Source organism: Cervus canadensis, chromosome 17, assembly GCF_019320065.1.
Source record: "Cervus canadensis isolate Bull #8, Minnesota chromosome 17, ASM1932006v1, whole genome shotgun sequence".
Taxonomy (NCBI): Eukaryota; Metazoa; Chordata; class Mammalia; order Artiodactyla; family Cervidae; genus Cervus; species Cervus canadensis.
The window spans coordinates 26,917,179-26,935,315 of record NC_057402.1 but is presented as its reverse complement, the minus strand read 5'-3'; the positions used below and the strand labels follow the sequence as shown (position 1 = coordinate 26,935,315).

Here is an 18,137-nt window from a genome sequence, read left to right as displayed (position 1 = left end):
ACTTGGGATGGGGCCCAAGAACTTGCATTTCTAACAAATTCCCAGCAGAGCTGGATGTTGCTGCTGTGGGAAGCCTGTTTGAAAACCACTGCTTTAAACCAGTAAAATCACTGGTTGGAATGATAATAACTGTTTAGCAACCATCACTGGTAGCAGGTTTAAGACATTATATACTAACTTTTAAATTTCCCTTTAAAAACTCATGTTTATACAGAAGCTTTAGGATTAAAATAATCATCTGAGCTGGAGATAATATTGATAAAGAGAATTACCCAGAGTCAGTTCCTCTCCGCTGTTCTTAGCAAGCATAACAGCGTGCTCTGAAACTTCAGCCGCTTCTCTCTGAACAAGCTGACGTAAACAAGCCAGTACTGCTCGTCTCAGTAACAAATAGGGACTACAAAGATTCACCTGAAAAATACCATTTGGGAAGTAAAGGAACCGAAATTCTTGGTGACATTCAAAAAGTCTAACAGATTACTCACTGAACCCCTCCTTATTTATTAGATATACAGAGATTTCTTCAACTCTCTTAGCACGTATTTTTTACTAAATAACTTAGAAATAGCTTAAGGAGTAATACATGTACTTATTATGCATTATTCATAAACAAACCCAAGCAAAAGTCTCTTGACATTGTTAGAATACCTAAAATGTATATGAGTAAAACAGTTTTGAGAGACAAAGGGATACCACTGAGAAAGAATTTATTTGCAGCTTGTGTATACAAGTGCTCATGGAACCATATACTATTATGTTTTATGTGGAACTATATACTATTACGTGCTCATGGAACTATATACTATTACGTTTTATGAATCTCCAAGTATAAGTTTGTATAAATCTGTATGAGCACTGTAGCATAGTGATTAAAATGGAGGCTCTAGAGTCAGTCTGTCTCAGTTTGAGTCCTATATCCATGCCTTACTAGCTATGTAACCATGGGCAAGTTATTTAAATTCTCTGTGCCTTAGCTTCCTCATTTGTTTTATGAAAATAGCACTAGCCCTATCTCCCAGGGCTGCTGTAAAGTCAACACAAAGAAACATGCAAAGGTGCTTAGCACAGTACCTGGCAAATAGGAAGCATGCTCAATAAACGTTAGCTAGTATTAATGCAGCCTGTATCAATCATAGTTTATGCAGATGCCATAAAGAGTAAGTAAACGCATTTTCAAATAAAGGCAGAAAGAGTCTTAACTCAGAAAACATATTCACTAAAAGTGCTCTCTAGAGACAGCAAATTTTTATAGATAGCAAATTTTTTCATGCATATCTACTTATATGTGGATATACATATATGTACACAGATATCTAAATATCTTCATGATAGAGAACATTTCTCCTCGAATGACAGACTCAATACATATTCTTTTTACTGAGAAGTATTTAAACAATGTAAATCTCAATAAGCTGCATCTACCGAGGGTAAATGATAATATGAATCGTGACATACCTTAAATGAGTAATGAAAACAAGTCAAAGGTAATTTCATAAGTAGAATAAAGCCTAGAGATTTTCAAATTTATTTCATTCCAACTATGAAAATAAAGACCAGGTTGGTGTGGCTTATGACAATAAATGTCTTCAATAGTAATTTTCCAAGCAGCATTTGAGAAATAATGGCATAATTCTTATAAGTGCCTTTAGATATGGTTTATGTGGGAAAGACAGGAGTGAAGTAGGTGAGTTTGCTGAAAAGAGAAGAGGCAAACTTCTGAGAAAGAGTAGGTAGTGGCAGGTGGTTTCTGACACATGACCTATGCAAAGAGAGCTAAATCCTTAATTTTATCATGAGCTAAAAGACAAGGTTTGTAAATATATCATCAGTGAAATATATGGATGAGATCTGCTTTATAAATATGTTCTATTATACCCTCAAGTACATGTCACGAACAGTGGGAAGACAGGAATGTCATTCACAAAGTGTCAAGGTTATGTCATTCTAGTCATGTTTAAGAACTCTGCTGTTAGAAACTGGTACACAGGATAACAGAGAAGTTAAAATGTAAAAAGATTAAGTTTATTCATGCCCAAGATTACAGCTGTATTTAACAATAGCAGAGAAGCACTCTAAAGACAATTTTAAAGAAAAGTCAATGAATCTACCAGCTATATTAACTGGAGCACATACAAGCATATAGTACAAGGCAGGTGCAGCGTTTATTCAGGCTGGTCATACAATCTTTTAGCAAAAGCATGCTCAAAAGTATTCTTTATCGGTAGAAAAAATATTAAAGACTGTCACACAAAACAAAATGGGACGCTTAATATCTCCATGTCATTCTCCAGCATTTATATTGGGAAGAGCAACAGAGTAGATTAAGGCAAACAATCAAGCAGGCAAAATACAGAAATTAAAATCAAACTATAAGTACAATTCTGAAATGAATATATTAAATCAAAATGATGCAAAATTAAGTGCGAAGAGTGAGTGCACCAGCTGGAGAAGGTTAGGGAAGATTTGTTTACATTGGTATTAAATAAACACCATGTAACATGCTACACACACTGGACTTTGCATTAACGGTTAGCTTAAACAGAGAGATGCAGAGGAAAACAAGAACATCTATAACCAAACAGGTGGGGGGTTGCACAAAGAAATAGCACTGCAAACCTCAAATAAAGTTAGGAATCGAGGGTCAGGGACCTACCAACACAGAATTATCCAACAAGATCTCCTGCACAAAAACAAATGACAGACTGGTCATGACAAAAAATCAAAAGTAAACACTAGGATGACTCTGACAACAGTCAGCTAAGCATTAAAATATACAGTTGATAGAGCTATCATTCAAATTGGCTTAGCTTCAGCTTTAAAAATATGCCATAAATACTTCATTTTCTAACTTAAAACATGAGTTGAGCTAAGATTTTAAAAACAGTCAACTCAAGATATAAAGATATACAAAAATACAGTAATTTTAAAATGCACATTTGTGTAATTAGGTTTTCCTTTGGAATCTTTCATCAAGCCTTAGTAACAAAACCAGATCAAGTAGACATAAGTGTGAAAGGAGTGATCTGGATTACCTTCACATGAACAGGTGTCCCATAAGAGACAAAGTTAATCGTTTACCTCATCACAAGTTAATCATAGATTTTTTTACTCTTAGAAGCCAAGTTTTAAAACTGTGAGTAGTCAGAATTGCAAGTGTAGCTAAGGCCAAGTTCAGAATGGAAGTTAAATAGCATGCAGTTAGAAGAAAATCCTTTATAGTAAGATTCTTTCCTAATGATTAAATGTATTCTGAATATTCAGAGAGTTTCAGTTAATATGAAAACACATCATGCTAAATAATTAATTTCTATGAAGAAAAGAAAACCTGAACATAAAGTTGTTAATAGGAAAGCAGAAGCCATTTTCTTATTATAGGGCATACTTTAAAATATAATAAATTTAGGATAAAAGCTTTACTAACCAAAATTTTAAGTTACAAAATTAACACACTATAGTGACAGCAATTTTTTAATTTAATTTCTATATTAAAAAAATCATTTTATAGTTTAAGTATTATGAGTAACATGAATAAGATTTGTAATTGTTACTTCTGATTTTCTCAGTGGCTCTAAATGTACCTAAAAGAAAAAATCTGAGAACAGTCTCTATTCTTTGCATATAACCTCCTCAGTCTGGGAAAACAAAAGAGTAATGAATGCGATCAGCATTAATTCATCAGGAATTAGTAGCTGTGCTCTTTATTTCTCAATGCTAAGTCACGTCAGTCGTGTCCGACTCTGTGCGACCCCACAGACAGCAGCCCACCAGGCTCCCCCGTCCCTGGGATTCTCCAGGCAAGAATACTGGAGTGGGTTGCCATTTCCTTCTCCATTATTTCTCAATAAACTCTACTTAATGAATGAATTCATGTATTAAAGAAGAAATCTTAAATGATTATTAATGGAAGTTTTCTACTATGATTCAAGAAGAAAAAAATGGTAGTACTGATATATTTAAATGGAGAGCAGAAAGTTAGGTCAACTTGCAGAGGAGTGGGTTATCTTTCAATAATTAGTACTGGCAATGGTTCTTCAAATATAAAGAGCAATATTCCTGGGAAAAGTTGCTGAATGAAAAAGGTAAAATTCTTTTCCAGGAGGTGCTATATTCTCTAATACATGTTTAATGCAGACAGAAACCAAAGTTTCTATCAGGAAAGTTAGTCATCTCTCCTTAAGAGACTTAGATAATTATGACTATGAAAATCAATATGAAGATAAATAAAATTCTATATCTAAGTTATATGTTAATAAAATAAAAACAACTACAATTTACTGAGTGGTTATTAAGTGCCGAGGACACATGCCTTTACAGGTGGCATCTTGTGTAATCCTTGTGTTTTACAGACAGGATAGATGAGGCTGGGGGAGGTTATAGGACATCCCTAAGGCCATAGAGCTAGGAGGGGGCAGAGTTAAGAGGTATCCATAACTACCAAGTCAACATGAAATAACGAAAAGAGGACTGGAGAAGGAGTTCAGAAAACTGGTTTTAGACTTAAGGCTACTAATACCTAGATAATACCTTGGTCAAAATATTTCATTTTTTGCTCTTTATATTTTTATTGAGAAGGTTGATTTTAATAATGTTTGAGGTTCTTTCAAGGTCTGAAATGCTGCATATTTTGTCTCAATTTTGAAAATGAAAGGTCTTGTCCACAGTGATGATTCCCAACTATCATGTTACTAAGGGGAGGGTGCTGTGAACATCACAGGGGCAGAAAAAGTTGGAAATCAATGGTCTTAAGTTTTAACTCCAACTGTAACTTTTTCAGGCAAGTCCAGCTAGAAACTGGTGATGCTCACAGTAAATATTAAAACCACTGATGATCATGAACCACCTAATCAGAACTTTTTACTGATCACCTTCACCTTCTATGTTCATTAGACTCAATGTTAGAACCCAGATTAAAGCATATGCTGCTAGAATATTCAGGAAAAATATTTAATCTGGGATTAAAACAACTTCATATGTAATAATTTGGAAAAGAGTAAAAAGAAGAAGTAGGGAAAAAACTGCTATTATCATATAAATATTTCCACGTCCCACAGCATTTAGACAGTACCTGGGATGTTAGCACTCAGTATATCTTTACTGATTAATGAATCAATATTCCAAATACTAAGTTTAACATTAACGGAAGGAAAAGTGAATAAATATATGAGCAGTTTAAGATATGATTATACGAAGTTACCCCGCACCCTCCCAAAATAAGACTAAAATTGAGGGAAAATAGCTATTGTATATGGTCTAGAGATTAACTGAAATAAATTTAAATTTCCAATAAAAGAAACTAAGGACATATGCAATTTTATACTCACACAGAGACAGCTGACCAGGCTAGACAAGTTGACATGTCGTGGAGCAAACATATGAAGCTGCTGAAGGCAAGAGATGGCCTGAGCTTGGACAAGGCAGTCTGGGTTATCTTGCATCACTGCACAACCCAACAGACAGGAACTTCTTAGGGTAGAAACAGAAGTGCTGTTACCTAAGAGGAAAGCAGAAAGCTTTTAATTGGCCTATAAAATCACTACCCTTGAAACACATATTACTGGGCTTAAAATTTCTTTTATCTCCTCTAATTTTAAACTTGAGGTTGTGTGAAGTAAATTTCTTCTACAGAAGGAGAGATAATCCAGGTTATAAATTTTTAGATAATGTTAGTTATTTTTAGTCTGAAAGGTTTATGGCAACACAAATAATTAGGCAGAGAAGAACCTAAGACTGCAGTTTACATCAAATTTTCATGGAAAGTAGAGTTAGAAATTGCTAATAATAACCCTGCTTGTATTAGCTGAAGCTTGCTTTTATATATTAAAATCATGTATTTTGCATTTGAATAGATCAGAATAACTGAGTTTGTCATTTAACTTGTTAAGGGAAGTATTTTTAAGACATTACCTTTCTAAATATGGTCCTCATCTTTTCAAAATAAGAGAAATCAGACTGATTGGCATTTATTTTAACAAAATATACTGAGCACTTACTATGTGTCAATTACAGGGGTTTTGCAACTCTTACTTGATAGAAGAGGAAACTAAAGCTTAGAGACATAAGAATTTTCCCAAAATCATCCAATTAACTAATGGTTAGTGAAGCTTAAATTTCTATTTTTTTTTCTATTATGTCATCACTCAGAAGTCAGTCTTCCCAAGATTATTCTCAATATTCTGCCCATATTTTTGAAAAGAACATTCTGCTAAACTTCACTTTATTGAGAAGTGTTTGAGTCAATGAGAGGAACTGTTTTCATTTTTATGCATATATTTTAATGTAAAATATCACAAAAGCATCCATGCATACCTTGTAGCTCTGGACCCAATGTAGTAATAAGGGCATTCAAACAGCGACCTAGACTTTGGTGAACTTCAGCATGAGTCGGAGGCACATTTAACAGCAACATTATAATAAGAGAAAGGGTTGGTTCTGCATGTGTATGATAGAGTGGGCCGGCAGAGTCAATTATCAGTGAGAGAGAATGCAGTGCCCAGGTCTGCGAAGACAGAGAAAAACAGTTAAAAATGTTATAGCAGCATTAAGAAACACAAAACACTACGAACTGTTCTTTTATTGAAATGAGTGATAAAGTAGTATCACATCAAGTGTGTGTTATTACTAACTTTGAGAGAGAAACAAGGAACTTCAGGACTTGAAGAAAAAAAATTAAATACCAGTAAAAAAACAACTGAGAGACAAATGTCCGATTCAGAATGGCATACATAGGGGCTTCCCAGATGGCGCTAGTGGTAAAGAATCTGACTGCCAATGCAGGAGACATAAGAGATGAGGGTTCGATCCCTGGGTCAGGAAGATCCCCTGAAGGAGGGCATGGCAACCCACTTCAGTATTCATGTCTGGAGAATCCCATGGACAGAGGAACCTGGAGGGCTACAGTCAATAGCGTCGCAAAGAGTTGGACACAACTGAAGTGACTTAGCTAGCATGCACACATATGGATATATCTCAGAACTGAGAATTCCAGGATCGTGTTTGGTTCTTTAGCTAACGGCTTGAACTAAATCTAGTGTGTTGGAAACTGTTTACTACTTAATCTATACAGAGAATGAAAATTCAAATTTTCAAAAGATTCAACAATATCTCAACTACATGAAATAATACAAATCTCTCGGAACACAATATTGAAGAAAGCCAAACATAAAAAAGTATGTACTGTATGGTTCCATTGACATAAAGTATAAAAGCAGACAAAACTAATAATCATTGATAATCAGTGAAGTTGGATGGCGAGTTTAATAGGTTCCTTACAGCATGTTCTCTCCTTTTATGTACGCTTGAACTTCCTATAACAAGAATTATCTAAAACATTCTCCCTTTAGGAAATCAACTAAGAAAGTTTTACGCCTGTTATCAACAAATATGTAAGAAAAACTTATAGTATTTTTAAATGGTACAAAGATGAGCTCCCACTAGGTGAGAAATGGCAGCAATCAAGAAGAGTCAGACTGATGACACTGGATGCCACAGAAAGAAAAATCTAAATTAATCAACAAAAGAGACTCAATAGAAAAGGAGTCTGTTCAGAACAGGCTTTTTGAAGGGGGAGAGGAGAAATGTAATAAATAGAAGCAAAAAGTACTGTATTAAAGGCATGAAGAAAGGATGGAATACCTTATAAATCAATTCAAATAACAGATGATGTGAAGAATACTCTTAGTAATATGGTAATTCAAAGAATGACACCCATGTTAGATACTGAAGTAAACTGGATCTTATAATACTAAAAAATGTGGATTATAAGATAGGAGTAGAAAGAGAGAAGAGCAATAGGAAAAACCCGAGTGCAGATATGAGAATGCCATGTGGGAGGAAAGCAGGAAGATCATCTTAGGAGAAGATCAGTACTTTAGGTTAATAAACCAAGAAAGCTTCTGGGTCAGCTGATGGGACTTCAATGAGGAGTTGATTGAAGAAGCAATAAGCAGTATCCCCAGCTTTTTGGTTGGGAAGTGGCAAGATGAAAATTTTCCAGGCAAACACTTCTGGCTTCATATCTAGGTAGAATTGTAAAGAAACTAAAAATAAAGTGACCAGGTAGGAGGCTACTATAGTAATTAGGGTCACACATGGGGGACAGAGATATAATAAGGGGACCAGAAGAGCAAGAAGCACAACAATCATTCAAGATGTGATTAAGATCTCAGGAGAATGATGACTGGCAGAAATTAATAAGTTATGTATAATAATATGGTAAAGTGGTTAAGAACATGAGTTTAAAGTCTATGACTTATGTTCTTCACCTGACTCCATGATATATTAGTGGTTCTAAGTGTGAGCAAGTTATTTAGGTTCCATAAGCCTCAGTTTTCTTTCTATATAATGGGAATATACAGCCTAGATAACTATGAAGATTAAATACATTAACATGTTTAGAAAAATGTAATACAATGCCTGGTGCCTGTTAAGTTCCACAAAATAGTAGATGTTATTTTAAGATAGAAGGCAGATCCATTTTCAGAAAATGATATTGAATTTGACTTTAGATACTGAGTATGAAGTAAAGATAGTGATATGTGAATTTTAAAAATCCACTGAGGTTAACAATGGTTTTGATTTTATTATGGAGCAAGAATTATTATACAAATTAGTAATGGTCAATACAACATAATATGCAATATCTACAAATCAGGAATTTCAAGGAAGGTATCACATGGGGTACTTACCTGCACATCAGGTGAGGTGCTGTCCTGAGACAAAGTATAAAGGATTCCAACACAAGAATTCAAATGTTGAGAACTTATTCCTCCTAAGTACCTATGTAGGGATCCCAAAGCCAATGAGTGTCCTGTTCTGGTAACCGCATCCCTTGCTGATTTCAGTCTGTGATTATGGAAACAAAAATAAATGATAATTACTGAAATAAATCAATGCATGCACAGTCATTTAGGGAAACCTTTTATATGAAGAGCTACAAAATTCAGAAATATATTTACAGTTAACTGATACAAAAAATTCTGAAATAACTTGAAAGGTATCTTGAAAAGAGAACTATTTTAAATAAAAATGTCTTCACATATGTGCTGCAAATACTGAGGCCCACACACCCTAGAACCCATGCTCTGCAACAAGAGAAGCCACTGCAATGAGAAAACCACACATCACATCTTACAGAGTAGCCCCCGCTCGCCACAGCTAGAGAAAGCCCACACACAGCAACGAAGATCCAGCACAACCAAGAAAAAATAAATTAAAAAAATTTTAGATGTCCTCACATTATTAATAATTTAAATATAAACAATTTCAATGTCTTTCAGAAATACACACTAAATTTATATGGCATGCATTATTACCTTATCATTAAGTTATCTTTTAAAAACTCTCATTGCGGCGATACTAATTCCATATAGAGTTCCAGCTCAAGAACTTTGATTTAAAAATTAAATTTAGTAAGAGAACTCATTATTCATCAGGAGTTTTCATTGTATTCTAGTTTACACACTTTATATTTGGTCCTTTAATCCTCTCAGGAATCGTGAGATTCGTACTATTATCAATTCCTTTTTACTAATGAGGAAATCAAAATGACTGAGTCATTTTGGCCAAAGAACTCTTATAAAGTAACCAACTATTAAATGGAAGGGCTGGGATTTGAACCAAGTTAGCAATCTGACAAGAGATGTAGAGTTCATAACCAAATCAAGACATATTCAGGAGACTAGAAGGTCAAAGTGCCTTCTGCATTACTACCACGTCTACTAACTTTATATACACATATAACTAATATAACCATGAGCATTTGCAGTTGTTTTATTTTTTCATACTACTTTCATATTTATTTTCTCATTCACCTTAACATTCTTAGCAGGCAGGGCATCATTAATAAACTTCTATTTGAAAGAGAGAAAAACTGGTTAAGACGATTAAGCAACCAGCTCATGGTTACAAAGCTGATAGGAATGAACATATAGTTTATGTTTCCTGATCTGCAGCCTTTTTTCTTTTCAGTAGATTGTTTTACTACCTATCACCAATATTTTATATGATGAAACTCCCTAAGTTTCTTACTCCCAGAGTCTACTGGTGGCCTATTACATCACTCATATAGACAGTGATCTTTCTCATATAAAAACAAAAACCAAAGTAAAAATATTAATAATAGTTTTATGTTCCAAGACAAGCAGTCCAAGGCAGTGGGGGTGGGGGCGGGTTCCACTTTAACCCTAACCCTAATCCTAGTTGATGCTTTTGAAATGTGGTGTTGGAGAAGATTCTTGAGTCCCTTGGACTGCAAGGAGGTCAAAGCAGTCAATCCTAAAGGAAATCAACCCTGAATACTCATTGGAAGAACTGATGCTGAAGCTGAAGCTTCAATACTTTGCCCACCTGATGTGAAGAGTTGAATCATTAGAAAAGACCCAAACGCTGGGAAAAATTGAAGGCAAGAGAAGGGGATGACATAGGACGAGATGGATGGATGGCATCTCTGACTCTATGGACAACAGTCTGAGCAAGCTCGGGGATATACTGAAGGACAGGGAAGTCTGGTGTGCTGCAGTCCATGGAGTCACAAAGAGTCGGACATGACTGAGCGACTGAACAACAACAAAATACACCTTTCTCAGTTTTTTAAAGTTATAATCAGAAGTTTCATAAGTTCCAACCAGCTATACACAGTTTTGACACATATCTCATGAATACTAAGTAAGAAATTCACTTACTTGTCAAAGCTAACTTGAGCTAGTGCAGCAGTAAAAACTCCATCTTCAACTACTTGGGCTAATCTAGCCCATGCCTCTGCAGCTGCACATCTCAAGAGGGGGTTGGGACTTTCTAAGGCTCCCATCACCAGTGCAAGGACAGGTCTTCTCACTTCTTCTGGACCCAAATGTCCCTTAGAGCCAGCCACATACTGAAATATGTAAAAAACAATCCAAACTTACAAAGGTAGTAAATTCTCTTATCCAGTTTGGAATGTATATCCTGGTTAACAAAATATGTTCATAGTCGGTGACTACTACTTAAAAAAAAAAATCAAAACACCAGAAATACACACTGAACATACAAATATAATTTAATTTTTCTCACAAAGTACTTTAGAATTTTAAGCCTCCAGGGAAACAATATGGTGAGCAATTATCACTATTACATTTGTGTTCAAAGAACATTAATAGGGATTTCCATAAAATAAATGACCAATGAAGCCTATTTAGAAACAATAAGTCACAAATGCGACAATGAGCCAGATTTGGTCCATAGGCCATAATCTGCCAATCTCAGGTCTGCGATATTAGGCTTGGTAGGTTTAAGCATGTTTCCAAAATAGTATTATAGGTTTGACTTCTGACCAACAAGTTTTATATGGAGAAAAAGTAAAAGGGGAATTACACATCCTGAAACATCAAGAAAAATTTAAAAACACCTTCCCTCAACCTACTTAGCTGGCCACATATTACGGGAAAAAAAGAAAATCAAGTAAATGGGAATTAAAAAAAAAAAAAACAGAATTACCTTCAAGAAACTAGAAACTGCAGAAACGACATGTAGCTGAACTACTTGTTGACGGGCTCCTTTTGTATGCTTTATACTGTCCAAAAGCTGTTCCAGCACAAGAAGCCTAAAATCAGAAACAAGATTTAAAGATAAATTAAGCCAAAGGGCAGTATTAAGTATCCACTACTAATTTTTTTGGTTGCATTTTATTGGAGCTACTAAAATGAGATAGACTGTTGTCAAGTACACGGAAGCCTTTTGGGAAATGAAAATATATTATAACCAATGCAAAAGTATTTTGACTATGTGCCATTGCACTGAGGGAGGTACATATTTTGTAAAAAATAAATAACATGTATCACTTAATGTAGATTTACCTGGGCAAATTTGGCTATTTCAGCAACTATTTTCTAAAAAAGGGTATTTTAAAAGTTACCTGCATCAACATTTTTGTTCTTAGTAACAGGACTTATTGGATTCAAATACATTGCTTCATTTTAAAGGCATCATGGAGTTCAGTTAATGAGAAGAAGCACAACCTTTTGAACCCCAACTATACCTTAAACATGTACGTGGGGATCATACTATATATAACATAGTCTTTACACTTGCTTTTCTCATTAACATTACCACTTTATCACTTTTCAAATCATGTGTATTCTTAGATAATTTTCAGGAAGCCAAATTTTACTATACACATTCTACAGTTTATTCAACCATTCTACTAGTGCAGAGTAATATTCTTATTTTCACAATTCTACAGTTCCACCTATAATGAATGTGCGTATCACTTTTGGTCTGGGGTTGAATGTGCTCGTTAGGTTTTAATGTATTAAAAAACAATGTGAGTTGTTTTCATGTTCTCATAACACAGGAGTTTTTAAATCCATTTGATTAGATTAAAGATATGTTAACCATGAAATAAATCATCCCCTTTTCTCCCCACCAATTATTCTGTTTATAAACATTGCTTCAGAGCTCTGAATTTCCTTTCTCTCCTTCTCTCCCTTTAAATCAGGAAGTAAAATAATATTTAAGCTTATTTTTTTAGTCGTGAACATCTCTATGGCAGTCAGAGACCTTATATTCTAGCTTCATCTCTCCAGGGTCTGGGTTTGGCGTGTAGTCGGCAGTCAGATGTGCTCACTGAACAATCATAAAGGACGGGTGCACCCAGTGAGTGAAACAGGCATGACTGGCTGAAGATGGCATGTGGGCATACTTTTACTCAACTCTACTGTGCTTCCAAGAATATTTCTAAAGCCCTTAACTAAATCTCTATCATTCTGTTGAGCCCAAAAGGCCCAAACACAGTTCTGCTCCAAAGGATAATTCTGTTATCAAAACAGAATAGATATGGAACTTACGTTTTTTTAAATAAACCCAGTTGTGGAAGAAGTTAGGAAAAAAGGAAGGTATGTGAGGTTACATTATATGACTTTAGGAAAACAATATACATATAATCAATTCAGAGAATAAACATAGTGAATCACTAAAAATTTAGGGAAAATCATAATAACTCTTAAGTAGTCTATTTATTTAAATATTTATTTCCTATTTTAAGGTTAATTCAGTCCATCACAATAAATAAAAACCAGAAAAGCACAGGAAAGAAAAATAAAATTCACCCCAAATCCCACCATTTAGAAAGCCTTATTTTGACATCTTTGGTCTAGTCTCTCCAGATCATTTTTTAAAAATTGGTTTCACAGTGTACATACTTTGTTAATAACTTTTTTATTTCCCTAAACATTAATCCCAACTTATTAACTATTATACTGAAATAATTTTTTCTCTTTTTTTATCTTGACCTGACCTCCTGTGATTTTGTTTCTAATTCAAGTGTAACTGATGTACAATATTGTGTAAGTCACAAGTATGTGATATAGTGATTCACAATGTTTGAAGATTATATTCCATTTATAGTTATTGTAAAACAACTATATTCCCTACATTGTACAGTGTATTCTTGAAGCTTATTTCATACATGACAGTTTGTGCCCCTCAGTTTTGTACCGCACGTTGCTCTCCCCTGCCCCCTCCCCACTCCCCACTGGTAACTACTAGTTTTGTTCTCTGCATCTGTGCGTCTGCTTCTCTTTCATTGTATTAACTAGTTTGTTGTATTTTTCCAATTCCACACATAATGAAATAATTTTAAATTGCTATTAGAATTAATTAACTAATTCTCTAGTTTGGAATATTTAGGCCATTTCTAGTTTTTATTATAAATAACACAATAAATGTATCATATAAAAATTTTGTTTTCCAAGACCGTATTTAAGTCACTTTGCTTCAAGAAAATATTTATAACCAAATTGCCCTGAAGGAAGAAAAATTAAGGGTAACTATATGGTCAGGCTTATGAATTTAAAACCTAAAACATCATTATTGGACCATATCATAGTCACCTATTATAATGAAACTGTGTCATGTTGAAAGTACTAAAAATTACTTAAGATTAGAGCTTGAGAATTTTGTTATACTGTAATAAAATCTGACCTGTACTATTTTCTTGCCCACATTCACAGGCCAAAGACCCTAAATGAGACTACCAGAGCCCAAACTTTTTTCTCCATCCTTTATTCCCATATTCTGACACAGATCACAAGAAAACATTCTGACTTTTCAGGAAGATGGAGATGATCACTTTTTAGTAAAACTGAATTTGTATTCCTAAGTAGTATCAATTATATAATTATTAGTTCATATTAATATAATTAATAAAATTAGCTGGTGCTGAAGCTGAAGCTCCAATATTTTGGTCACCTGATATGAAGAACTGACTCATTTGAAAAGACCCTGATGCTGGGAAAGATTGAAGGCAGGAAGAGAAGGGGATGACAGAGGATGAGATGGTTGAATGGCATCACCGATTCAACGGACATGAGTCTGAGCAAGCTCCAGGAGTTGGTGGTGGACAGGGAAGCCTGGCATGCTGCAGTCCATGGGGTTACAAAGAGCTGGACACGACTGAGAGACTGAACTGAACTGATTAGTTCAGAACAAAGTTAGATAATAAAACTTTTGAGACTGGATGAAATGAAAATATACAAGTAATTAAGTAAACAGGAAAGACATAAATATTGACAATGCTGATTTACCTTTCTTATACATATCAGAGAGAGGGTGTATAATGGGGAAAATTTTTACTACTGAGAGCTATAACTATGCTTTTCCTCTCTCTCCATCAATTTACACTCTATGTTACTTCATAGCATTTTTAGCACTGTTCTCTGCATGCCAGGATCACCTAAGGTGTTTAAAAAATTTTAATGTTCAATGTAGTATGCATACCATTACTATTAAATCAGAACCTACATTTTAAAAAGTTTTAAAAAATTATTCAAATGACTGCAATGTACAGTCAAGGTACTTAATTCAGATGAATTAAGTAATTCATTATTTGTAATTAGGTGCAAAATATATTGGGAAGTAACCATAAATAACACATGTATAAGAACAGTAAAAATTTCTTCTCTGTATAAAATATCTTGATATTGAAGAGCTTTAAACATTTTAGTGCTTTAAAATTATCAATGCAAAGTTTTCTTACTTTTAGAATCCTACAGTCAAAATAATCAATGATTTAAAGATAATTTAATTTCTAAGTGCATAAATAAAGTAGTAAAAACCCATTTCTAATTTTAGGATAACCTCATGTTATGAGTTTCTTTTAAACTGTTTAAACACTAAGATAACCACAAAAACAACAAAACACTTGAAAACATTCACCTGATGAATACAGGTACTTTAAGACCTTTCTTTTCTAGAGATGCAAATCTATGGGCCAGAGAAGGGTCTGCCTTGTAAACAAGTAACATCTCTGGGATAACAGGAAACTAGAAGCTCAACTTTGCTACCTCTGTTTCTCTGTGGTGCTCTAAGGGCATCCACTGGAGATTGCTAATAGTTGCTGAATGTAGGATCCTGCCAGACCATGTCCTTTAAAACCCTCAAAACTACCGCCTACTATTTTTATTCCGTTAGACTTCAAAAAGAATATGCTTTGCTTTACCAGGTTCAACATATTCATTGAGACAAGCAAAACCTCTCCTCCCCTGAATATTCATTCTATATGTTATTTTTATCCAGGTGGGATAAAAAGAAATGTGGCACATTTTAAAGTTCATTAAACTGTAAAAAACAGAAATAAGAAACCATTTCCTTGAAACTGTAACTGGGCAATAAATCTGGGTAAAATCAAAAAGAAAATCACCTTCTCTAGGAGAGCAATAAAACCAATTTTTTAAAAGGAAAGCTTGTAAGAAGTATGCTTTTTTCCCCCACTTTTTATCTGAGACCTATCAAAGAGCTTAACAGTGTCTTTCAAGAACATGCTTAATTTAAATCTTTTGCCCACAAGGCTGCAGTTACTGCTGTATTAATCCAAATTAAGTATTTTAAATTAATTGTATGCACTGTATAACAATACAGTCACAGACTAGTTCAGATCTTCTCTCCATCAGTAATTCTTTAAAAATTCCAGACCACTGTGATTTTCCTCTCACCTTTAAGTGCTACAGCATTCATTTATAATTTAGTCACATATTGTTTTAAGTATAACCATAACTTTATAGTTATAGTATACAGTGAACTATAGGCTACAAATTTCAAATCATCTTTTGAAATTAATCTCAAAATATGCATATACCATATGATATTGAATAAGTACTATTATCAGTTAAAATAGAACAACATGAAGTTATTAAAAATCAACATAAATGTTATTTGTTTTCTATCCACTGAAAGTAGACTATCCAAAAGCCTGTTTCAGAAATGTGTTGCTGACAAGACTCAAATATTTCTGCGATTCTTCATCAAAGAGATCAAGGTAAATTCCTTACCTAATTGGTATTCTCTGGAAGACATAACCGATAAAATTATATAAAAGCTATGATCTAGCATTGTTGCTGGTCAAGCATAAAAGAAACAAAGAGAATGAACATGAATGAATGAGGATAGTTAATATTTTGCAAATTGTTAAAAGAAAGATATTACCCTATTACCTTCAATGAGAAATCATTAGCAGTCTTTATAATTTTTAAAAACCAAAGTTCATTTCAAGAGAAGTGAATCCACCAAATTGAAGACTAATCTATTTTAATCTAATTTTTGAAATCCACTAAACTGAGGACTAAGCCTGGAACCTACAGTATGAGATCTTGTCTATTCAGACAACCAGTGCTTCCTTTTGCAACACTGGTTCATAAATCACTGTTTTTGTGTCACTGAGTTTTATATTCGTATTTTCAGCTAGATGAGAAGTTAATACGGGAAAAGCATTGCATCTACGATAGTGCCTAGCAGTTTTCAGTTTAATCTAATCACTGACTTTGTTACTTCTCATTAAATATTTAGCCAACTGAATAATTAAACAAGAGCCTTTAATCTCACCTTCACCTGTCATCTGTAAGAAGTCTTTTATATTAATGAGAACTCTGACAGCCTCCTTTTTACCACTCTATTATGCATTCACTGAACAAATTACCAAACCTGAAACATATTTCAGTATGAGTGAACCTCTGAAGATGGTTTACCTTTGGGCTTCTCCCACATGAGCACATACAACTCCAAACAGCTTGACTGCAGAGCTAGTAACTGACAGCGTTGGAGGTAAGGGCTTAGGCACCGAATCTCCCTCTACATCTTTTTCGTAAATAGAGTAAGGGTCATACTCGAGACTTCCACAAGCAATACCACTACCAAGCAGGAGCTAAAAGAAAAAAAAATTGCATATAAGGTTTTAATAAATGACTATTCAGGATTTCCTTGCAGTCCAGTGGTTGGCACTCTGTGCCCTGGTTAGGTAAGTAGGATCCCACTTGCCGTGCAGTGCGGCCAATTAAAAAAAAAACACAACAAAAACCAAATTAAACCACTGTTCATAAGTTGAATCAATCCAAGAGTTACTGAAAAATGACCATACCTGTTCTTCAATAAATCTATGGTCAGTCTCTTGTAGCAAAGGACTTAATATCAGAAGATCATCTTGATGACAGAGGGGTGGGAGTAAAAATGTGGATGCTGCCACCTGTATATCGGGGGCAGTCAGGTCAGCAGCCAGCTCCTTGAGGATTGCACTGAGGTTTCCTATCAAGTCACAGAAAAAGAGCAATTAGCAATTTAGCAATAGCAGTTAACAGGTCTGAGAATGGGGTTTAAAGAGCCCAGGTTGAACTTTAATCTACATTATCAGCTAACTTTAATCTATCACAGCCTATTTAATCTGTTCTCCTCCCTGAGAAATGCCCTACCGATGAAAAGTTCAACTATGTGTTGCTGATCACAAGGATAAGAACAGACATCTCATGTGTGTATGTATACTTTATACACTAAATAAATACTACTACCATCATTTAAAATAAAATGACATGGAGCATAAAAACAGAAAGAAGAAAGTAACAAAGGCAGACAACGCAGGCATAACATTAGCAGAATGGCACCCTAACTCCCCACCACCCCAGCAAATGAATGCCACTCATCCTAACCAGCGAGATTAATCTCGGTTCACCTATACTCTCAATTGACTATCTCATCACCCTCCACACTATTTTGGAGCAATCCCTGGAAAGCATATCACTTGCATCTATAAATATTTCATTGTGTATCATTAGAGTTGAGGATGTTTTAAACAATTTCACCATCACAATTTGATGTTTTAATAATTACTAAACAGGGATTTC

General features: G+C 34.5%; 1 protein-coding gene across 10 annotated transcripts in view; it reads right to left on the bottom strand.

The window, feature by feature from the left end:
* Positions 1-18,137, bottom strand: part of HEATR5A (HEAT repeat containing 5A) — a 96,147-nt gene that overhangs the window by 31,122 nt on the left and 46,888 nt on the right. For 8 of the 10 annotated variants that reach the window (XM_043489811.1, XM_043489812.1, XM_043489808.1 and 5 more), the window contains 9 exons: positions 17,381-17,544; positions 16,992-17,167; positions 11,470-11,575; positions 10,680-10,870; positions 8,685-8,841; positions 6,307-6,496; positions 5,322-5,491; positions 2,654-2,680; positions 273-411 (listed from right to left, as the gene is read on the bottom strand). In XM_043489811.1, coding sequence (XP_043345746.1) covers positions 273-411; positions 2,654-2,680; positions 5,322-5,491; positions 6,307-6,496; positions 8,685-8,841; positions 10,680-10,870; positions 11,470-11,575; positions 16,992-17,167; positions 17,381-17,544 — 1,320 coding nt within the window. The remainder of the gene's footprint in view (positions 1-272; positions 412-2,653; positions 2,681-5,321; positions 5,492-6,306; positions 6,497-8,684; positions 8,842-10,679; positions 10,871-11,469; positions 11,576-16,991; positions 17,168-17,380; positions 17,545-18,137) is intronic. The other 2 variants (XM_043489810.1, XM_043489809.1) reach the window with 1 other exon arrangement.